This window comes from Taudactylus pleione, unplaced genomic scaffold, assembly GCF_031769625.1.
Source record: "Taudactylus pleione unplaced genomic scaffold, aTauple2 ptg000349l, whole genome shotgun sequence".
NCBI classification, from domain to species: domain Eukaryota; kingdom Metazoa; phylum Chordata; class Amphibia; order Anura; family Myobatrachidae; genus Taudactylus; species Taudactylus pleione.
Genome location: NW_028284750.1, coordinates 4,125,056 through 4,143,811, shown reverse-complemented (window position 1 = coordinate 4,143,811; position 18,756 = coordinate 4,125,056). Strand labels below are relative to the sequence as shown.

The following is an 18,756-nucleotide window of genomic DNA, read 5'->3' as shown; positions in this document are numbered from 1 at the left end:
ACAACTGCTCCAAATTTGTTTATGAACTGCGATTTCAGCAGTACATGGTGCATCATATTGTGACATTTTATTGTGGTTTACTGTGTATTCAGATACCACCAAGAACTGTGCATATATATGCATATTTTAATATTTAGCATTTATTTGTCTGTATGCTTAAAATTTATGCTTATTATACATGTTGATTGCATTTACCTTATTTTGAGCACTGGTATGTTGCATTGTTTTTCCATTTTGTGGAGGGATCGACCATCCCTTTATTTCCAGCTGCTCCATTGTTATTTGAGAAAACATTCCTGACAGCGCTCCATTGGTAGCTATCGTTACCTTCTAGTTGTTCTTAGAAAAACAGAGCCTATGGAGTGTAGGGTTGCTAATATGGGTGCTATGTACTCCGCTTTTTGCACGCTGGTACCCCTTATGTCTACCCCATGCATGTTTAAATTGCTCTACTGTCTTAGCCTCTACCACCTCTGATGGGAGGCTATTCCACTTATCCACTGCCCTTTCTGTGAAGTAATTTTTCCTCACATTTTCCCTGAACCTACCACCCTCCAGTTTCAGAACATGTCCTCTTGTCCTAATACTTCTCTTTCTTTGCAGAATGTCTCCTTCCTTTACCTTGTTAAAACCCTTTATATGTCCCCCCTTTCCCTTCTCTGCTCCAAACTATACATATTAAGATCTTTTAGTCTTTCCTGGTACAATTTGTGGTGTAGACCTTGCACCATTTTAGTTGTCCTTCTTTGTACAGTCTCTAATGTATTAATATCCTTCTGGAGATATGGCCTCCAGAACTAAACACAGTATTCGAGATGAGGACATACCAATGACCTATACAGTGGTATTATTACTTCTTTCTTTCTGCTACTGATTCCTTTCCTTATGCAACCAAGCATCTGACTTGCTTTCCTCATTGCTTTGTTACAATGTTTGCTTGCCTTTAAGTCACCTGAAATAGTGACTCCTAGATCCCTTTCCTCTTCAGTAGTTTCCAGTATACTCCACTGGTAACATTTCCCTCTTGAGACTGCACTCAGTTTACTACAACTCTGTTTCCTATCCTGCAGCCATAATCTTAACCATTCATCTATCTTTGTATCCAATCCCATGCTTTAAAGTTTATTTAATAGTCTGCAATGTGGAACAGTGTCAAAAGCCTTACTCAAGTCAAGATAAGCTATATCTGTGGCCCCCCTTTATCTATTTCCTTAGTCACCTGGTCAAAAAAGTCAATAAGATTTCTTTGACATGATCTCCCCCCAGTAAATTCATGCTGTTTGGGATCCTGCAAATTGCTGGATTTGAGATAATCTACGATTCTTTCTTTTAAGAGTTTTTCCATCCTACTACTGATGTAAGGCTCACTGGTCGGTAGTTGCTTGCCTCTTCCTTGCTTCCACTTTTGTGCAGTGGGACGATTGCTTTTTTCAGTGGGAAACTGTGTCACTGAACGACCGAGAACTCCCAGCTATTATAGACTCAGGGAGTGAGCTAACTCTGATCTCAGAGGCTATCTTGCCCAGGGCAGTGGAAAAGGTGCTAGGGTTAGTTGAAGTACTCTGTGTTCATGGATCCACAGAAAAGTTTTCCCGAGTGCGAGTGAGTCTCACCATAAAGGGGCGCACTTATGATGTGGTCGCCGCAGTTAGTCCCAAGCTCCCCTCTCCTATAATATTGGGACACAATTTCCCAGGATTTGTTGAGCCCCTAAAGGAACCACAGAGTCAACGCCAATGTAAAGTCTCCAAGACCCTACCTCCGAAAAGGGAGAAGAGTGGAAAAACTCCGCCAGACCTCTTTAGAGAGTGAACCTCTCCGCAATTAATGTCTGAGGAAAGAAATCCGCAACACTTTGTCCGGTTACGGCCAGACAGGAATATTTGCAGAGGCACAATATAAAAATAAACAAAACCTCCTTGCGCAGAAGAGGAGCAGCTAAGAGTCTGATGGGTGTTATCAAAGCCCAACACAAAAATGAATAGTGAAATACAAAATGGACTCTGCGCTCCACTGATGGCATAATAGGAAAATACTTATATGCTGTCCACAATGTCCACGTATCTTCTTATATAATTCTCAGATCAGTTCCTCCGGTCATATAGGAAAACAGAAAAGAGAGGGAGGACTTCTAGTGTAGTATATTCTTGATTTGGCCGTATACTATTTATAGTATATGGACAATCCTATAATATGGAATGTGTGGAAGTCTACTGGTAACAGGTCACCCGTGGAAGGCTTAGATATGACTAGGTGCTCACACTAATGCTTACATCTATCGATATTCACCATACATATAATGGTATCTTTAAACCCTTCTAATCCTTGGTGCTCCAACCGATAAATACTAATAGCTGTACCTTTAAAACACCTTGTGATATTCACACTCTCAAACCGTGCTTACATATGCGCCATGGTAAATCCACATATAACTTTCTTTTATCTGTTGCTTCTTATGATGATTTCCGTCATATATACCAAAACTTCATACGATAAAAGACGATATTTATTCCAAAAATACTTTAATTGAACATTAAAAACTGCATCTCCTGTCCATATGAACTAAGATGTTCACATTATAGGTGAAAATAACCACTTGGAAAGAAAAAATAAAACCCGGGTATTCTTACCCAAGCGGCAAGGTAATGAGTCACTGACAAGTATCATGCAGGTATAGCCACACCCTCCAATGCGTTTCGACGATAAGTCTTTCTCAAGGCAGTAATGTCAGCTCTTCCTGGAGCGAAGCATGGTCCCGCCTCTCTCCCAGGGAGGGAACATTGAAACGGCAATAAAATCCTCATTCCAATACACATACAGCATCTCTTCACATAAATAATCCCATAAAATGAACATACATATATAAATCCTACATTAATATACCTTAAAAATATATAAAAATGCCAATTTAATTAATAATTGCCAACTTCCGGTACTGGACTTGATCCAATCCAACCAATCTGCTATCTTCTACACTTACTGATGCTAGAGTCTGTGATTTTTAGCCTCTAGCGCAGTGTTGGCTAACCTTGACACTCCAGCTGTTATGGAACTACATAACCCAGCATGCACTGCTACAGTTTTGCTATTAGGGCATGCTAAAACTGTGGCAGGGCATGCTGGGATATATAGTTCCACAACAGCTGGAGTGTCAAGGTTAGCCAACACTGCTCTAGCGTATGGTTAACTTCCGGTTTGCGTTCCTGCGTCAAACCTGAAGTGTGGCTGATCTCATATACACGTGAAGGAGTGTGGTCCTATCTTAAATCCTGAGTACTAGGGTCCATAGTTTTTGGCCTCTGGTGTATGCGCATCTCTTGGTTTGCATTACAGTGTCACACCGGAAGATAGGAGAGCATCATGTGTATATGTGTAAAGTACCGGAGGTGGGGCACCGACTTATTCACATAAATATTTAGAAAAAATTAAGTAAAAGTTCAGCTCATTAATATAATTCATGTCCGGGATGATGCCCACAATGGCGGAACCATAGCCCCCTTATTTTCAATTAATGAAATATAAGGTATAACAAAAAAATGGTAATATCCTATATTGATATGATTTAGAATAGTATATTCATATGTATAAAAACATGAGGCATATATAAAAGACAAAACATCTAGAAATTAGCCCACTGGGGATATGTAAGTTAAGTGAGAAACCTTTATACTTAAACCACTTAATCATAAGACCCACTTGATCTCAAATTCTGCATTTAGTCCATATGGTGTCAGAGTTTTTACATAGTGTATAAATTTCATTTCACTCTGGGCTAAAGCTGTACCTGTATCTTTTTTGCGCCAATTCCCTGTAATGTTTTTAATTCCAATTACTTGTGTAATAGAATCGGTAGAACACGCATGTATCTGTCTGAAGTGGTTGGATAGATGGTGCTTCTCAAAGCCTTTCTTTATGTTTCTGGCGTGTCTGCCCATCTCTCACAGGGCGTGCATGAGGTTTTACCTATATACTGCAAATTGCATACGCATTCTATTACATAGACACAATTTTTGCTGTTACAGGTCAAGAAATCTGAAATTTTTAATTTCTGACCATTCGAATTGGAAGTGAATTCCTCCACTTTTTTAGGTGTATTCTTGTGCACCTTACACATTGGACAATCTGAATCTCTGAAGGCCTGCAGCTTTAGTACGGCCTAATCTCTTTTCTGGAACTGCACTCTTAACCAGACGGGTCTTCAAATTATCAGCCGTCTATAAGCAAAGCTGGGTTTGTCAGAAATTATTTCCTTAAGAATCAGATGTTTTTCAAGGATGTGCCAGAATTTATTCACAATCTTTTCTACTTCTCTGTATAACAATTAAACTTAGTCACAAAAGGTATTCTTGGTTTCATATCGGTTTCTTTTTTTTCTTTATATTTTAATAAGTCCATTCTATCAATCTCCAGCATTTTGTTAACCTTTTAATCAATGATAGTATGATTGTATCCTTTTTCTAAGAAGGATACAATCATATAAGAGACAAGTTGGTGATATGAAGCATAATGGCGGAGAACATTTTTACTTTTCTTTTTAGATTTTGATCTAAAGCAAAAGTAGTTCTTACACTATTATGCTCTAGGACTCAGACGGACAATAAAACATAAGTGTGACTGAGGAAGATAATTCTCGCTCCATCATCTTCCTTATATATGTTTATGCCCTTAAGTTCCCTCTGCCGGTATAAATAAAAATAAATATTTATAATAGATAAATATATGGAAGATGATGGGCAAAGGCAGGGGGTGATGCAGCATAAAATGTACGCCCATCACTCCCTAATTTCACTTATAACAAATGCTCCTGTTTGTTTGGTAACAGTAAATAAAATACGATGGTGCAGGCTGTGGTTGGAGGGAGCAGGTCAGTCCAGTCCCCCCTGGTGCAGTGTCACAGGCACAGCCAGTTCATACACCCACTCTGCAGATCATCAGGACATCTCTCCCCACACAGTGCGGGAGAAGCCAGCATGGGGCAGGGTAAAAGGTAGCTGGAGACAGGTGGTGCAGGCATACTGCTAGCGAATTATCACAGCGGGTGAGCTGTGACCCCATGCTGAGATGCTCATGACCGGCTTTGGGGACGTGACTCACAGTTTGAGAGCTGATGCTCTAAAGTCTGATTGCAAAGTGACAGACACAACTGATACTTTTCATGTGACAGACGTTCATGTAATCAATCATGTTTCATACATTGAGGACGGCTGAAGCATATTCCAAAGAACTGACTTTATGGTTCATTAAGGATTTCCTCACCAAAGGCTTACACAGATTACCCAGGGCAGGATCAGTGAGAGCTTCTGTAATTGAAATATCTAAATATAATTCATTTATGCAGTTAAACTGTGAAGAAAAGTTAAACTGCAAAAGGAGGATGATCTAATACTCATTTTTATCTAGGTCCGAGATGCCGTGTCAGCTGATCCTCATAATGTGCATAGCAGCTTCATTTGTTTTTGGCTGCCTTAAAAGTTGGCTGCAGAAACATTTTCTCATTTAAGCCAAATGGGTCTACTGTAGCTTTTGGAGCGCGGGCCTGACGTCTTGCCCTTTTTCCGAGAAAACCATTTCATCTCGCTTTTAATCTGGTATATGCAAGGCTGAAGCGGTTAACTGGATCACTGTGGGAAGAAGGGTCAGGGAGCTCAAAATAGCTCAACCAGGCCTCACTAATTTATCCAGAGACTCTGCCTTACTGAGCCAGGAGCTAGTGACTAGCGTGAGTCAGCCAGGCCATGGGAACCAGGTTACAGTAAGAGCTGGTGCATTCCATTGGGGCTGTTGAAGCAGTCTCTTAATTTCTATGGAAAATACAGTGCTATACATAGACCATCTATACTGGTTTCCTCTCCATTCATATCCTTATTTAGAGTTAATGCTTGTAGAAATTGTAAGTATCACAATAATGTATCATCAAATTAAAAAGGGCATATATTTTACACACTTTTCTTTTATAATCTAATATATAATATTAGGTCATCAGACCTACCTGCCTCATTCAGGTCTATTCTGAGGGGGAACGGAATTGTTGATGTCTTTCAGTGAACAGGCATTAACAGCTTTAATGCTTTTCAACTGCTTTACATTTAAGGAAGAACGTGCAAATGATGGAAATCCAGATTACTTTAATAAAGCTATTATATTGTTTTGTGATGTGCGTGCAAGTGGTTAGGTTTAATAGACTTCTTGGAATAGGTTACACTTACTTTTTAAATGGTTCCCTTAGTGGATCTGGCCATCTCACTACAGAAATGGGTGAGATGCGGGAGGGTTGTCTACTCTCCCAGGAGCCTTGGAGACCTCCCCCAAATTCATGAATCACATAGACATTCTGGGAAAGTAGGGAAGTGTTTGCCATAACTGCAAACACAAATGTTAACCTATACAACAGCTGTCTTACGGTACTGTACATTTGTAAAAAGAAAAAAAACAAACAAATCATAATAATAATAATGGACTTTACATCGCACTTGCAAAGTTTTTGTGTGCCTTCTCCAGGAAGAGGGCAGCCATGTCAGGAGTGCAGGGGGCATGGCTCAGCCAAGTGGGTGTTATGGGGGCGTGTATCTGTGATTGCATCATTGTACGTCGCTATACAATGCAGCAATTTACATTCTGAAGCAGTAAATCGTATCAACAAGCCGTCCAGACTGCGCCTTTCACTCGGGAAGTGGGCAGCAGCAGGTGGCTGCAGGGGGGTCTTACGTGTATGTTTGCCAAGCATTTCTGCAAAATCTGTTGAGGTCCAAACTGTGCAACATTGATTGATCTATGTGGAGAACTAAAAAGTTTCTAAGGCAATGAGAATGAGTTAAGTATAAGGGGTCTATTTATGCAGCTTTAAAAAGCCCTTTTTGCAAGTTGTAATCTAAGGCTACTGCCGGTGATCGCCATTTCCAGCATTAGTTTCCCCATACTTATTACTAAAGTAACACCACCTCACTTTCAAAAGGAAAACCAGCCAAGCACTGACCTGGGATTCTTCACAATATAGACCAGTGGGAACTGTGGTAATGAGTTATATTTAGAAATCCATTCAGGGCCGGATTAAGGTCTGTGGGGGCCCCTGGGCAACAAACTTGTGGGGGCCCCTATATACCACCATTTCTCGTCACCCTAGGATTTTTTTCTTTCTATTCACCCTAATGCCCCTCTTGCAATGCCCACTGTAGAAGTGCCCCTTATGCATTGTCCCCAGTAATGGTCCCACCTATACAGTGCTCCTTATGCAGTGCCCCCTGTAGTAGTCCCCCTTGTATTGGTCTTCCCTATGCAGTGCCCATTATATAATGCCCAGAGTAGTAGTCCCCCTATACAGTGCCCCCAGTAGTTGTCCCCCCTATGCATTGCCCGCAGTAGTAGTCCACCCTTATATAGTGCCCCCAGTAGTAGTCCCTCCATGCTCTGCCCCCTGTAGTAGTCCCCTCCTATACAGTGCCCCCAGTAGTAATCCCCCCTATGCAGTTGCCTTTATATAGTTCCCCCCACTTGTATTCCCCCAAAAGCATTGCCTCCAGTAGTAGTCCCCCCTATACAGTGCCCCCAGTAGTAGTCCGCCCCCATGCTCTGCCCCCAGTAGTAGCCCCCCCCATACAGTGCCCTCAGTAGTAGTCCCTCCATGCTGTGCCCCCAGTAGTAGTCCCCTCTATACAGTGCCGCAGTAGTAGCCCCCCCATGCATTGCCCCCAGTAGCAAACACTCCCCCTATACAGTGCTGCCATGAAGTAGCCCCCCTATACAGTGACCCTTGTAGCTGCCCCCCCTAAACAGGGACGCCTGTAACACTCCACCCCTATGCAGTGACTGTGCCCCACACAAAAAAAAAAAAAAAAACTTACCCGAATCCCCGCTCCTGACACGAGCCCGGCTCTTCTCTTGCACAGTTGGGAGATACGTCAGCGTTAGGACGTCTCTCCCATCATCACCAGCTGCAGGGGAGAGCCGAAGCAGCTAATGAGAGTCTGTGTGACTCTCATCGGCTGCTGTAACATACACACAGCTCCCGCCGGCAGCTGTATGTCACTGTGTAGTGTGGCCGCGCTCACTGCACGGTCTACACTACACTAGCGGAGGGGACACTAGCGGCAGGTGCAGACAGCGCACTACTGCGAGTGGGGGCCCCTCCGTGTGTGGGGGCCCAGGGACGACCACCCCTGTCACCCCCCCCCTTAATCTGGCCCTGAATCCATTAGTTTTACTGTGTGGAACTACAAGTTCCAGCAAGCCCTGTCAGTCATTAGAGATGATGTTCATTGTAGCAATGTATCAATTAATTTTACTGATACAATGCAGATTACTCATGGGGGTCTTGAAAATATGTAGCTGATAAAACAATTTTTTTTATTATTAAACTAATAAAAGTATTAGATGCCGGAAGAAAAGAAGATCTCTGAGGTTTAGGAGATCTCTTTTTTTAACGTCAGTGTCTTTATGTATTATTAATTTACTGTGTGACGCTATAGATTCTAGTGGGTACTGGCTGGTGGGCATGCTGTCATTTGTAGTACTACAAACACTAGCATGCCCAAACAGTTAATGGCTGTCAGGGCTTGCTGGGGCTGATAGCTTCACACAGCAAAGTAAAATTTGACTAACTTTCGCTGATTACCCCAATGGCTTTTATGTAACCTTATGCAGATGCAGCCTACTTACAATGCCCTATCTGTACTTCTGCTGCACTTACACTCTCCCAGACGTAAGGGGATCACTACTGTACATTATGCCAACATCTACAACATGGGGTTTTCCTGTGTATGTATAGTGAAACACAGCATTTTATTCCTGAGAATAATACGCCAATACGACCAGCTCTACACGTGGCCGCACACTGAGACCTAATTGTTCCTTGTATGTTGCAAGAAAGTACATGTCAGGGGCTTGAATGCAACAGATCTTATCCGATGTATGGCAGCTAATAACAGGGTTTATTCATAAACGGACAACCCAATAAATGTGTAACATTACCACCCACTTTGCATATTACAAATTCTCGAAGCCTAAAATACAGATTTGCCTTACATAACAGTTAATGATACCATTAACAAGTATATATGTACAGTATTTTCAATAAATGAAAAAAATATGACATATTTTCATGTTTAAACAACACAAACCATCTCCAAGACCACGTGCTCAGAAATATATATATATTTTATTGAAATAATTATGTCAACCAGGAAACCAAATGACATGGACACTATCATTTATAATAATGTTAATAAAAAGGACAAAACATTGATAACTTATCCAAAAAAAGGCACACCGTTTTATGCATGGAAATTTCCCCCTCCTCGGTCTTCCAGTCCAATAGATTTTTTTCTTGCATGATTAACACTGTCACAAAGGCTTTCAGCAAGGACCACCTACGTACGGGATAATGGAAATTAATCCTGTTATGTCTTAGCAGCAGTATAATCAACACCAACACGTTTTAAAATCTCAGAGCCCAGAGGACTCTTCCGTCATGGCATGGAACGCGGGTAAAAATGTGGCTTTGCCTTCTACTGGCTAATTAAGGAGGAATGCTGCTATAAAGGCTTTCCAACTGTTCCTCGTGAAATTTAATCTTCTCTTCCAGGTCTTTCTGCTCAATCAAGAATGATGTCTTCAACCTAACAAAGTGTTTGTAGTCCTCGAGATGGGCCTCGCTTAGGTACTTGGCCAGTATCCCAGTGACCACTTGTTCTCTGCGGTCCAGGTTGTCCTTTAAATCTTTTGCATCCTCTCTCTGCCTGGACAGGAGGCTGTGACGTTCCTTCAGGGATTGCTGAAAAGTAAAATGTAGAACACAGGGTTAATGTTATGTACAGAGTGAAAGATAGGCAGTACAGGATCACACACACGCACAAATAATTAGTATTACAGTAAGAGGAAAACAAACCAAAGAACAATGAACACAGTTACCAGGGACAGTAAACTTAATGCAGGGTTGGTGCAGCCATTCCGTAGGGTACATAACCCACCCTCGAAAGGTACCATACAAGGCAGCCATTTGGGGCACGCTACATAGGTTACCCTGAGTGGAATAATCAACGCCTAGAAGAGATGACACAAAATGGCAAAGCTGCAGCATACTAAAGCTAGAAGCAGAGTCCATACATAACCATCAGTTCAAAGTATTTTTCATCCCACCCACAGGTATACCAGTCAAGGCAGAGATTCTGGATGCACTACTAAAGGTAACAATGTGTGGGATAAGCCATATGGAGTAATCTGCAAAAAGCCGCGTAACCCAGCCTGCGCCGAGCGTCTCCCTTGCTTGAGTGAGCGCTCTTGTTGCATCCAGCAGTTTGTTGAGTGCGATTAGTCTGCAGCATGACACTGCCCCCGATCCCAGTCTCAGGGGGAGTTGAATGGAGGGTGGAGTAGTAGCATTCCCGAGCTGCAGTGTTTGAGAAATTGTTTAATTTGAGGTAGGACACTAGGCCAATGTCCAAATCCATTTCAGACACCAATTCTAACTACATGCTTCAGATGACATACTTCAGCGCAGGCTAAGATGGCAGGCCAAGCCCGTTTGTGCAGGCTTTCAAATAATTCACCTTTGTTGGAGGTGCTGGGCCATCTGGTACAGCGGGAGAGAGTGTTGGAGCACTTTGTTGAACAAGCTATATAGTTTAGAAGATACTTGCCAGAAAGACTCCTCAATTTTAGGGAGTTACAGCAGAGCAGAGGTAGGCAGTGTGTGGCACTCCAGCTGCTGTATCCCAGCATGCTTGGTCACATTTTAGCATGCCCTAAGAGCAAAACCGTGGTAAGACTTGCTGGTGTGTGTAGTCCCACAGAAGTTGGGAGTGCCACACATTGGACATCCTCCTGGATCCTGCTTCTCTAATGTAAATGATTTGAACAAAACAAAATACATATTGTATTTGCACCACTTGTATTGCTCATGTTTTTTCCAGAAGTAAATGTTCCCCCTTTATCAGAATTTGCTCCTAACCGTAAATAAGGCAACAGGTCCCTAGGTACATGATAACACTATGCACGTGTGTGCTCTATTGTCATGCACATGTGCTGCTGTGTCATCTGCTGTCTGTGAAACAGGCCTGCTATCAACAACCTATAGCCTGTAAAGTTCACCAGACTTTACTGATTTCAATTTTAAACACAAGTAAGCTCTATAAATCCATCCATTTAAAAAGTAAGTAGTGCTTCTGCAATAGCCTTGCACAGGGTGTGGATTAAAAGATCTACACCTTTTAGATAGACAGTAAAAAGATCACCAACTGGTAGACAGGCAATAGGTCGACAGGTACAAAAGGTCAACATGGACAATAGGTCGACACACAAAAGGTCGACGTGATTGAAGATCGACAGGTGCAAAGGACGGCATGGTAAAAAAAAATCAGCATTGGAATGGTCGACACAAAAATGGTCAACACATTGTTTTCTAGCACTAATCCCCCTCTTGGTGCCTAACCCTCCGGTAAGTCCCTAAACCCTAACCGTCCCTCCTAGTGCCTAACCCTAACTGTCACAGTAAGTGCCTAACCGTCCCTTCTAGTGCCTAACCCGCCAGTAAGTGCCTAACCCTCCCCTCCTAGTGCCTAATCATAACTATCAGAGTAAGTGCCTAACCGTCCCTTCTAGTGCCTAACCCTCCAGTAAGTGCCTAACTGTACCTCCTAGTGCCTAACCAGTCAAATGTCGACATTTTGACCATGTCAGCCTTTTGTTCCTGACAATATTCAGCCATGTTGACCTTTTCACCATGTCGACATTTTCTACCTAGACACTGTCGACCTTGTCATTGTGTATCTATTAACTGCTATCCCCTTGCACAAGAGTCATGTCTCAGGAAGTAATGTCCCAATTTATGGGGACTGTCCTGCTATCCCGGCCATTAACATCATTGTATTCATGGTTCCAATGTTGTAAGGTATCTCCAGCACAGCGGCAGTGAATTCACAGCTGTGCTGTACACTGCTGGCTGTACTGTAAATGGGCAGTGGTTACTGCACCATATGTATAAAAATGCTAATAGTGTATGTGCTCTGGGTTATGGGAAGGTGTAATATAGCTACACTGGGGTAAGAACTTGTGGTGGCAACTGAAACAATTAAAACAATCATTTGTAAAATAACTTAAGTAGTGTGGAATTTTCATTTAAAAGAAATTACAAATGTAAATGTCTTGTAAAATATCTCGTAAAAAAAAGAATGTCTGTGCAGATCAGAAACTGCGCTGTGGGTTACCCTCTGTTTTACATTAAAACTAAAATAAAAGAAAAAATTGTTGGAATTTACATGAAATATTTTTCAAATAATTGTCCCTGTTTTCCCACAAAGAATGTTTGTTCTTATGCCAAACGATGGAGCCAATCCAGGCAGTGAGTCAATATATGCTACAAGGCTGGCAAGAAACTAAAGGGTAATGCCTCATTACAGATGTATGTGTATGTTAACTAATTACATGAGAGTCTAACATTGTAATTCAGAGTCACGTGGTGAAACACTGCCCCCTTGTGTATGACTTTATAACTGCAACTGTGAATAATAGGTTTTAAAATCCCCAGTGAAAGTGGTAGAGGAGCAAAGAAAATAATATAGCTGGGGAAGGCAGCAAGCACAATAATATAGCTGGGGAAGGCAGCAAGCACAATAATATAGCTGGGGAAGGCAGCAAAGTGCATTGGTGTGCAGGTATTAATCACATATAATTATCTTTAAGATTAACTTTTATAAAATGTATACTATTTATTCTGCCCCTTTTGGGGAAGGCAATTGGGCTCCTTTGGATGTACAGGGGGAGATGTACGAAGTCTTCTAATGAGTGGAGAAGTAGACAAGTGGAAAAGTTACCCATAGCAACATCTCCACTCATTAGAAGGTTTGTATATCCAAGGAAGCCCCCATTGCTTGCTCCAGAAGGAGCAGAATTAATATATAAAGAATTCTCTTAGAGCTTGTGGGCCAGATAGAGTCTAGCATATGTTTTTCATGTGATCTCCGTGTGCACCAATCATCTACACAGCTAAGCCAAAAGGCTTTCCAGGAGCAGAGAAGAAACATCTGTCCCTCCCAAATACCAGCAGATGTATATAGGATAAAAGACCCATGGCACAGATTATAAAAACCGTGCACTCATCCATCTGTACAAAGACTTACCTGGATCTCTCATTGGCCTCTGAGACATCAGTGTGGGAATCATTTCATTATACAGTCATCCAATCTATCAGATAACAAGCCTCATTTCCCAAATCTGTGTTTGTCAAATGTTATGTACACAAAGCAATAATATTAAATGTAATGCCTCTGATCCTGGCCTTAGAGATAAACAGTCAGTATTATTACCATGAGCCTGCAGAAAAATTGCATTAATCACAAGAGCCAGTGTGACAGAATGGGGTGTACTGTTGGTTATAAGCACAAATGTATTTTAAGGTGTCCACAAAGTAGGTTCATATAATCCTTTGGCAGAGAAGCACATTTCTAGAGAACATTGGGATGCCCACGTTACACATGTGCCAGCTGGTACTATGCACCATGGTATCAAATCACCAATGTGAAATATTTACATTAGCCAGTGCAGCGGCCGAGTCCATGACTGAGTGGTCAGTATACGGTCATGTCTCAGCAGGAGAGAAGACACCACAACCTATTTGCAGATTACCCTGCTGCACTGGGCTTTACACTTGCAGTCTTGCTAAATGTACATGCATGAAAGACGTGTATTTCATTCTTGTGGTGTATACAGTATTGGGACAAAAATAAAGCAGACACCTATGACCTACACAGAGTGCTTTGTTCTAAACCCAGCCCCACCTGAAGGCAAATATGGGAACATCATACATTATATTTTGGTATTTGTCATTCATTTTGACTAAAAAATTTGAAATAGGACAAGAAAAAGCCTTTATAATATGTTTATATGAATGATTCATTGGTATTTGGCAAGAGGTAAGTGAAAAGCATAGCGCCTATCAAAAATAAATTCCTTTCATTATTATTTTCACTTGTATGCCGTGCTATAATAGTGTACTCTTTTATTAGTTTGTGGGCTGGACAATGCTTAGCAGTGCTGATGGTGTTTTTTGATTTTTTTTTTAAATAATTATATATCAAATGATATACATTCATATCATAGTTGCCGACTTTCTGGCTGCTCCTTCCGGGAGGGAGCAGCCAGATCGGCAGGGCAGCGGGGGCGTGGCCAAAAAGGGGGCGTGTCCGGACGGGTGCCTGGCATTTGTAGGCGTCACAGGGGCCGGGTCACGCGATCGCGTCATTTTATCGATTATCGGGAGGCTCCCGCCCAAATCGGGAGGGTAGGCAACCCTGATTCATATATTGCCAACATAGTCCTTTGCACTTCACATTGCAGAACACAGTAATAATATAAGCCTGGGTACTCTCACACGGGAATTAAAGGTCAAACTACAGAACGTGTAGGTGGCAGCATTCTGTCAGGCCTGTAACCAAGCTTCTGTTATAGAGGAGAACTAACCTGAAAATGTTTTGTTTTGAGCTTCCATAAAAAGGCCATTAACTATCTCTTACTAATTTGTACATATTATATAATATATATGACTAGCCTGTAGATAACAGTGTATGACCTTTTAACATTATATGAATAAAATGTGATCTGAGCACTTTTCTGACACTTGCCATTATCAAATTAGTGCCTAAAAATAGACATGCAAGATGGAATTCTTTTACTATCGGGTCTGTCTGCCTTTGAAGATGGCAAATTGGGAGTGGATTGAAAGAGGTCTGAGAAGAACTGTGGAATGCAGGTTGGGTGATAGTAACCAAAGTCAAATTCATGGTGGGACATGGAGAGTGAACAGAGGTGACCTGAACTCTCAAAGTTACAAAATGTAAAACAACCCTGATATAATATATATATATATATATATATATATATATATATATATATATATATATATACATGAAGGTGCAGCACTCCCCTCTCAATAAATCAAGCAGACCAAAGGATCAATAGAACGTTTCAGTACTTTTAGTACTATCTTCAACCATATATGGTTGAAGATAGTACTAAAAGTACTGAAACGTTCTATTGATCCTTTGGTCTCTGCTTGATTTATTGAGAGGGGAGTGCTGCACCTTCATGCTTCTATTTATCCCTATGTGAGGGCACCCCTGCAGGATTTGGTTTATTATCTGGAGTGCCGGACCTGGAGACTTTATATATTATATATATATATATATATATATATATATATATATTTATATTAACACTGGGTATAGAAATGAGGACTCCAGACAGGCAGGTTCTTAGTAAAGCAGTGGCTTTTAATGGCAGCAAACACTGCACATTAGCATATGTGAGCATAGGCCTGGCCCTGGATACACACAGGCACATAACAGAAAATAAGCAAATAAACATAAAAGTAAATGTACCAGCAGTCCTTGTGTTTAGCAGTCAGCAATTGCAATATCTGTGGACCTTCCAAATCCTGCCACACTAATGCTAACCACCAGGCCCCAGCCTATCGCCTGGCCAGCTTGTCCGGCACCAGGAGCAAGGAGCATCAGGTATGTGAAAGTTTTAAACCCTTCCAGTGATTATTCCAGTTTGGTCTGTGTAAATGTGAAAGTCTGGAATTCCACACCTCCACTGCTAATGCAGAACACACAGGTTTCACTCCAGCCTCCCCTGGAGTGAGCTGATCCCACCACAATGTGGGCAATTCAGGTGAGAGGCAACCCCTCTCACCACACATACCCCCCTTTCACTTTTCCAAGCTTGGGGAAGCGCACATCTTTCGCGATGGCCATCTCCACTCAGTTTTCTCAAACTTCCGGAACAACACGACCGCATTTCTATGTTGAGTTCCCGGCGCATGCTGTATGTACTGCTGGATGGTCAAGAACAGCATGTTACTCTGGGGTTAACTTCTTTGTTGAGGTGCATCCACCTGAGAAGTGCGTGATCTGTGACCAAGACAAATTCTCTTAACAGGAGATAATACTCATGACGTCACTCCCATAGTGCACTGCCGGACCCGGAAGACGGAGCTCAGGAGTGAGCTCCTTTCTCCAGCTGCCACTGGTGCTGAAGGGGGTGGGAGGGGGTGGTGTGGGGGGGGGAGAGAAGGAGCCAGACACCCGCTGGTAACACAATCTCAGCATGCACCCGGCAAATGGGGGGTGCGATGCGATCGCTAGGCCGGAGGGCCGGGCACCCTCTAGTGGCCGGCCCCCCTAGGAAGCTGCCTAAGTTTGCTTAGTGGAAGCGCCAGCCCTGGATACACCTGTGGGGCTGTGGTATAAAGGTATGTTGTTGTTTGATCCTGTTTGTTCTTGACAAAGTTTGAATAAACCGAAACGTTGAATTGAATAGAGTTATATCTCTGTGAATTTCTGGTACATAACCTGTGAGTGCCGCTGCGATTTGCTGGATTTGTATTTGGGCTTGGAACATGGACCCCGGATGGCACCTGGGCAAGTAATTCTATTATGATATGGAGTGCCGGCTTGTTTGCAGTTTTTATTACATTTAATCGGATTGGTTATTGCATGGCACCCGATGCACATTATTCTACTTTGTCCTACAAGACCTCTCTCTCTCCTACTTCGTTGAAAAATGTTGTACAAAATTGCCAACATATAAACTTGGAGATTGTTCTTATAAAATACCTGTTGTTGTGGTTGACATCTATTTTCAAACAAAGCCTTTTTCTGGGACTATTATCTTTATGCTGCCAGATTTCAGGAGCACCAGTAACACTTTAAATATTTATGTCTGCATGTTGCAGTCATTAAAAGAATTCTGATCTAGGAATATACTGCAAATGTGCTTGGCTAAAAAATATTATAGAAATGGTTGTCTTCCTTTGGAGACATATCCTTTCTTTGATGTGTAAACAAGCAACACTGATGGATTTTAATAACTTCTGGTACCACAATTAGATACTGTTCGTCAAATCATTAGAATGGCTGCTGGAAGGGATAATGCACAGATGGGCAGTTTCGGTGGCTGTGGTTTAGTGAATTTTCAACTGCCTATAAGTGAGATTGTGCGTTTTAGTGACTCTGAAGCTGAGAATGTATTTTTAAAGAGTATTTCAGTGCTGCTGCAGGTATAGAATCAAGTGAAGAACTGTATCAATTACTGCTGAAGTATAAAAAGAAAGAGGTGGATTACCACCTGCATGGGGTCACTCTAACAGACGATCATAAGGAACGTAAAATACCCCGGGACTTCAGAGTTCGCAACAATCCCACAATTGGGCGCAACAATCTAGAGTTTTCTCATCGATGGGTAGTGATATTGAACAAGTGCTCCCTGGATCTGATGCTCCTTGTAATCAAGGAGTCAGCCAGGGAGCTAACTTGTATGAAAGATAAAATAAAAAGCTTTGAGGATAAACATAAACCCAAATTGTTAAGTTACTCACAACGCAATTGGCTTGATAAGATTAACTCACAAATTGAGGACTATAAACATAATCTCATAAAATATAAGAAAGAGAAACTCGTTAAGGTGACCCTTAACCCTAGATTGCCAGGAACAGTGTGCAACACCTGGGCCACAGGTTGCAATGCTATGGGTAATTCCAATAAAGTGGACATTGAAGCATCAAGCAGCATTAATTCTTCAGCCAGTGATGTAGATTCTCACATCACTACAACTAGCACAAACTCCCTTTAGGGGACACAGCCCGGGTTACCCTGGCCAGAAAAGATGGAGGAACAGGACGAGATGTTGTGGCCAGAGGGAGAGGCAGAAAAATCTACCGTCAATTAACTCTATTGTCAATCGTTCTAGCCGCATGATCACTGAACTTGAATCCAGCATCTTGAACAAAAGGTTTAACATTTGTGCCCACGAATAAATGTAAAAGCTTCAAGTGGAAAAAGGATTTGTGGAGATTTCAGAGGGGACTGAAACTTAAGGAGTTCTTTGCTATCTCAGAAGTGAGCGCATCATTTAAAGATACAGGCCCTATCCACAAGAAATCCAATTTCGAACCTCAGACACATGAGTCTATAAAAAGCTATTCTAGATTACTCGATTATGAAGTTATGGCAAACCAACAGTTGTTTCAGACACAACGGCACAATCTGTCTCCAGGCGAGTTCCAAGCCTTTAGATACTTGAGTAATGACAGAACTATTACAATTCAATCAGCAGACAAGGGGGGCGCTCTTGTGGTTCAAGACTTTGAAGAATACAAAACAGAAATGTATCGCCAATTACATGATCATGAGGTTTACAGAAAACTTGATTCTGACCCCACACATGAATTTAAAAAAGAACTGGACTTGTTCCTTCAAGAGGCAGTCTATAACCGAATTATTACAGAGGAGACCAAAAGAAATTTGACGATTGATCACCCAAGGATTCTGTTAATATATCTATTACCAAAGATTCACAAGGCACTGGTCAGGCCCCATGGACGACTGATAATTTCGGCCAGAGATTCCATCTTTAGCAATATATCCAAATATTTGGACTATTTCCTACAACAGCTGATTGCAGAAGAAGCTACATTTCTAAGGGACACTAATATGCTTTTACAAAAACTTGATAGCCTACAAAATTTTCCCAATAATCTATTATTGTGTACTATTGATGTGGTGTCTTTGTACATTAGCATACCACACCAGGGTCTAGACAGCATCCATTCTTATCTGCAGCAGAAACAAGCCAACAAAGGACCAGATATCTAATTTTTTATTGAGGCCTTAAGGAAAACTTTAGTTTGGAATTATTTTTTGTTTAACAGTGAATTCTACCTGCAACTAAGAGGATGTGCCATGGGGGTCACACGTAGGCCCCTCTTTT

At 41.7% G+C, this 18,756-nt stretch overlaps 1 protein-coding gene across 1 annotated transcript in view; it reads right to left on the bottom strand.

Moving 5' to 3' along the window:
- Window positions 1-9,137: 9,137 nt before the first annotated feature.
- The window catches only part of SHROOM1 (shroom family member 1), a 104,578-nt gene continuing 94,959 nt past the window's right edge, over window positions 9,138-18,756 (bottom strand). The window contains exon 9 of the mRNA XM_088444130.1: window positions 9,138-9,766. Coding sequence (XP_088300256.1) covers window positions 9,512-9,766 — 255 coding nt within the window. The 3' untranslated portion in view covers window positions 9,138-9,511. The remainder of the gene's footprint in view (window positions 9,767-18,756) is intronic.